Source organism: Morone saxatilis, unplaced genomic scaffold (genome assembly GCF_004916995.1).
Source record: "Morone saxatilis isolate NCDOM2014 unplaced genomic scaffold, NCSU_SB_2.0 Contig8, whole genome shotgun sequence".
Lineage (NCBI taxonomy): Eukaryota > Metazoa > Chordata > Actinopteri > Moronidae > Morone > Morone saxatilis.
Genome location: NW_023340257.1, coordinates 24,152,269 through 24,158,234, shown reverse-complemented (window position 1 = coordinate 24,158,234; position 5,966 = coordinate 24,152,269). Strand labels below are relative to the sequence as shown.

The 5,966-nt window shown below is 38.4% G+C and overlaps 1 protein-coding gene across 1 annotated transcript in view; it reads right to left on the bottom strand.

The window, feature by feature from the left end:
• The window catches only part of tyw1 (tRNA-yW synthesizing protein 1 homolog (S. cerevisiae)), a gene marked incomplete in the record, with an annotated part of 55,465 nt that overhangs the window by 22,443 nt on the left and 27,056 nt on the right, over positions 1-5,966 (bottom strand). The window contains 1 exon segment of the mRNA XM_035680049.1: positions 3,089-3,224. Coding sequence (XP_035535942.1) covers positions 3,089-3,224 — 136 coding nt within the window.

Genomic DNA, 5,966 nt, shown 5'->3' with positions numbered 1-5,966 from the left:
AATTCAAAAGTAATTCTTTAGATTGATAGCTCCTCTTACACTATTCAAAATAATGAGATTCGAGGGAGTATGCAGTGAATGTGCCAGTGAATGAGTCAGTCTCTGGCCCAGCATGACTTTGCTGTCACCCACCTGCACTAAACTGGATTAATCTTTAGTCACTTAGAAAGTAGGAAACAAGTGATAATAACAAACCCATAATTATCAGCATCCTGAATTGTCCACCAGTGAAAGTAGGTTTTTCATAAATGGTCAGATAGAGAACTTGAAGTTAAGAGAATACCAAACAGGTGATTGTTCCTCATGCATTAAGTGTTTAAAAATGTCACTGCATATTACATACAGTAATTATGTAATTAAGTAGTCTAGACTCATGAGGCTGTATGACGACATATTAAAACAGTTCAGGGACCTACCACAGACTTGACACAGCGCTGACAGAAATTTAACAGTGTTACTGACAATGGTAGTATTTATTGCATGGCAATTAATTAATTTAATACTTAGACATTCCTGTTTTTCACCCACCCCTACAGTTACCTCACATTGATATTTGCTGTTGGCATATGGTGAAATGGGGCTGTAGATGCAATCAGAGAGCAATGATCCATCGCTAGTGATTTGCCTGGAGACGTGCAGTCACCAACACCCTAAACCGAGTAGTAATGAATTTGTCCATTGTTTGCTAAAGCATTAAATAAGAGGAAGTTGGCCCATTACAGATAGGTGTAATAGAGGCTCCCTCTGAGAGCCTTCACAGCCCACATCTTTCTCAAGGTCGTTTTGCCGGCGCCATTTCTTTCCTCACTCTGGCTTTTTAGGAAACACAGAGGGAGAGTCGATTTACACAAGGGGTCTGGTGGCTGAATGCAGACTGTGATAATGGACTCTGCAAATCTCTCTCTGCTCACAAATGTTAAAACAGCCTGCAAGGTTATTGAATGCACTTTTTTGAACTGCTATAGGGATATCTGGACACACTGTGATGAAGCCAAATTGTTCAAAGTTTCAAGAATCAATAAAAAGCCATGCCTCCCCACTTGAGGAAAGCGTTAAAAGTGTTTCTAGGGCAGAGTTTCCATTGAAGGAGCTTTCCCCAGGGACTAGAAACCATTGGAGGAACCCGGTACGTTCCCACCGCAGGGACCAAGGTCTAAATTAAGTCCCAGGGACATTGTTTTACAACAAAGAAGTCCTTGCTCGGGGGGTACTAGAAACTTTGGGGGTGGCTTGCAGTGCTGAACATTAATGACTGGTTGAGTACTCACAGCACTTTATTTTAGTCACCATTTTTAAATATTTACAGTGAGAAATCAGTTTGTTTTTCTTTATTGTGCTTCAACACATCAATGTGAAATACAGCAGGAAGCATACGTCAGAAGGACTGACGAGTACAGGTCCAATCACACGTAAAATGCTTTAGCTGACTAATTTGTCTAATCTTCGCAGGTCTTTAGACCGTAGTGCAAACGCAGACAACAACGAACTGAAGGAAACTTTTAGTTCCTTGAAAATTATTTATGGCATCTCGTTGCCATTGCATAGTAATTTGATAGACATCACAATCTGTGGCTTCTGAGAGGATTTAATCTGGCTATAGTTTTCATTTGCAAAACAAAAAAAACAAAAACAAAAAAAAAAAAAGAGTCTGCACAGGAGGTAAGAATCTGCCACTTCCAACAGCCTGACAGATAGGAGATTACTTTTGTTAAAAATCACCACAACAGCATATTTTTATTCACATTTTCCCAAGAAATTGACTTATGTTGTCAAGCTCTTCAGCTCTGTGGTGGAACTTTAATATATTTTCCGGGCAGGGTGAGACAGAACAGTTTATAAGTGGATTCTACTATAAACAAAGTTTCTTTTCTATTCAAAAGTTTAATCACAAAACATTGTCACCAACCCTGTTTTCTCAGGGGTTATGGTTGAGGTTGAGGGGTCAAAACTTGGAAGCTTATGCATTCTTCTCTTTTTAAAGTAAAGAATGACACAGAAATGGTGAGGATTGGCAGGAAAACCCCCAGGATACCATGTGGCTCCAGAGTCAATGAAACAGATGTGCTGTCAGAACCTTTTCTGTCTGCAGAGTCGTTCACATTCATTTATTTAACACAAAAGACTATTTTAAATCTCTTTTAAACTTCACTGACAGAAATTATGTGATTAGACAGATTTACTGGAGCATTTTTCTGTGTTTTTGTTTTGAAACTTTTGAATCCATATACTATTACTTTTTTTTCTTTTATAGATATGCCGATTCTGAAGATAACTTGCAAATTAATGAGTAATGAGGCGGGTTAAAATGTCCAGTGGACAATTAGTTTTACACTTAATTAGACGCAAAAATGTGTATCACTATTAGAGGCAAGGTAGTGAAATAGCCGAATCAAGTTTTAGGTAATAAGCTATCTTAACCATGGAGAACACAATGCTTCACAGGCACTAAAACAATCCCAGAGTTCCCATTACAGTACAAAATGTAGAGGTGACATAACCTTTATTCACTCTCAGCTCTTAAATATTAATAATGAATAGTTAGATTTTATAAATAGATAGATTTTTGCACATTTATCAAATTGTTACTGCCCAGCTAGTCGTCACAAGAACAGAGTGCAACAAATGCTGCATGTTTACATTTTTCATGTGAATTGGGGGCCTGATTGTGCCTCAGAATTCAGGCATAGGTTCACCAAACACATTTCAATCCAAAGGTGCTGCACAAAGCTAATTCCTGTGTTATAAAAATCTGCTGATAAAACATTATTTATCATTATGATTGTGAAGCCAACCGTAAACCTAAAATCAAATGAGCAATTTAACTTGTGGAGGAACATCTGTATAGTCACAAAGTAAATATACCCACATCATACTGTACCTTCAATGACATGAACTGTGCATAGTTGTACAGCTTTTTGTGACTGTACAGAAATGGTTTTACCTTCTTTATACAAGCAACTTTAACTGAGCAGGCATATTCTTTTTGAGCAATGTCTTACTTCACAGTAACACAGTTCAATTTCCTGTTCACAGGCTTACTTCTCTCACCACCTGGCTGGAAACCAAACAAGCCCAGTGGGAAGCTTACCTTCTCTCCCAGGGCCCTAAGGCTGTCCAGGAAGCGTGGCCAGAAGTCTTTGAAAAGTGGCCGGTCAATCTTCTTCAGACTGTCTTTGGTGCTGGCATCCACACTAACATACAACTGAGTGACTGGCACCAGGCTCCTGGAAAATTACAGAAAATATGGAGGAGAAGAGAGGATACAAATGATCCAATTTGAGAGAGAAAGAGAGTCGGACACAAAAAGTAGTGCAAAACCTTTGAACCATTCAAAGCATTTGAAAAAAAATGAACAAAAGCCAAACAAATTCGACATTCAATAATGCTTTGCTTGAGTCTCAGTCTCCCTCAGTGTCACCAAACCATTACATATTCCAAAGAACATGAGCATATTTCTGTCAGCTCTCTGAAGCAGCCCATTGTACTCTTTCAGTCTGAGGGATGGCAGAAAACATTTGGGCTGGATATAGATCTGTTGCTCAGCTCCACTCAGAATAACTTTCTTTTTCCCCATCTTGATTCAATAACATACAATCAAAAACATGAAGTCGAACACTTTGTTGAGTTGTACTAAATACAAGAAATGATCTACATAAGCAGATGAAGGCAAAATGAGGAGGCGGAGAAGGAGGACGCTGTGGAAAAACTAGGAGGGCTTCTCATCAATATTAAATAAGGAAAGACATTAATGTTATTTGCATGTAACTGCACTGTGGCACAATCTGTAAGAGCAGGAGAACAAAACCGAGTAGTAAACAGAACCAGAAAAGTGTAAAAGATTCACTCAATTGAAACAAGAAGAACACTATCCTTTCATGTGTCAAAAGTAAAAATATTTGCTGTACAAGAGGCAATTATGTAAAAATAACTAATTAGTCAAATGATAAAAAAGGTAGAAAGTCATGAAAAACAGCTCTCTTTAATTCTGGTGAACCTTCTTCATACAAAAACATTAATAATTCCCCCTTATCAAAGCAGTACTGGAAGAGCCAGGTGGCTCTGGCAGACAGGAAAAAAAATTGGCGGATGGCTGATGTCCTTGCCTTCAACCTGCTAGGGGAGCATATGATTAGTCAGCCCGAGACAGACAAGTTAGCTGAAATATCGGCTATGTCACTATATGTCTTGATGATGACCTGCAAGGCTTATGCACAGAATGACATCTCTAGATTTGAAGTCAAAGGGCATGTGCAGTGACAGACACCAGTTTAAACCTCTGGATATGAAAACTTAAACTCAAAAACAAGGAGTGTTTAACTGGTTATGAAACATTCTCAATTTAATACCGATGCCTCTCTATAACCCACATAAGCGAGAAGACTGGCTATTTCTATATAGTTATTCTTAATGTCCACCACCAGGTTGGATTCCCTCTTGAAATCAATTAAATGAGGCAGTGGAAACAGTAAAATTCCTTGTTGCCGTTTTAACAGCGACATACATTCTCTACTGTCAGGTGAGTGAGAAACTGGCAGCACTATTCTGTAATTTTATGGAAGAATATTGATGTCGTTGAGAACGCCAGGCAATATACTTGTCATCAATATATTTCCATATCATTTTTGCAACATTGTATTTATGTGGAGAACATGCATGAAATGACAATTCCTCCCAAAAAGTGGCCACTAGAGAAGATACCTTTTGCAACTGCAGCCTGGATGTCAAAAGTCAGAGATAATTTACTGGAAGGGAACAACTGGTTCTATAAAATAAGAGCACACTTCAGTCTTTAACTGTTGATTTGTTGAAAAAAAAAAAAAGAAAAAAAAAAAAAAGATATTATTTTACACACGGTTAGCTCAGTGGGTAGAGCTAGCGACCCATGTACTGATGTACCTTGATGCAGCGGCCCAGGGGTTCAAATCCAACCTGTGTCCCTTTGCTGCGTGTCATCACCTCTCTCCTACTCCCCTTTCCTTTCTACCTTCAGCTGTCACTATCATAAAGGCAATAAAAGCCCAAAAAATAATTGAAAAAAAAAAAAAAAAAGAAATAGTGAAAAATAACCTGTGTGTTAGCTAACATCATTAATGATACAATAGATTGTCTCCTTCAACATGCAATTCTTCTTAAACTTCACACTATACTGTACATCACACTAATATACTGTAAGGAAAAAGGTTTTTTATTTTTTCCAACAGGGGGGACATCAGAGGAGGTATACAACTACAGTGTTTTTGTTGACAGAGTTGCTGAATAGAAGTGATAGGGCTGGGAATAATGATATTTTGAGGCCAAATCAGTGTTTCCTCACAAAACTTTTGTGTGTTAATGCTGAAAAACCCTCCTGCATCTAAAGTATAAACTATATATTACTATACTATTATACTATATATAACCATAAACTAAAGAAAGGTGCGTGTGTGTGTCTGTGAATTGTAAAGGTTTGTACATAAAGCCATCTGAGGTGGCATTGTCTTGTATGCCCTTATGAATTTTTCATTGCAGTTGCTGTAGGTGCACAAGGTACGTGCCTCTAGGAACTGTGCCTGTGGGGAACTCCTCTGTCAAATAAACATGTATGCAGGACGTGGAGACCTGAACTCTTGTAGCCTAGGTTATGATTTGCAATACAGCATTTCAGAGAAGTCATACCGGGCACTGTTCTCACAGACAGCTAAAAAAAATGGGTGGCAGCATCTGTGGCATCACCTACAGATTAACCAATGAGACCTAAGTTTCTTGTGGTATGTCCCAAACAGAATAAGAGCTTTTTTTAAATCAGCAGTAGGCGGTCATTAGAAAAAACACCAATATTAAACATTCAACACTGATGGTTTAAAGGGCCAGTTTATCAAAATTACAGAAACATTTTGTGTGAAGGAGAGAGTTTCGTAGGTCCTTTCCTGCTTGCTGTCAGACTGTATAACAACCAGCACTGCTCCCAGTAACCCCCCTCCCATCTC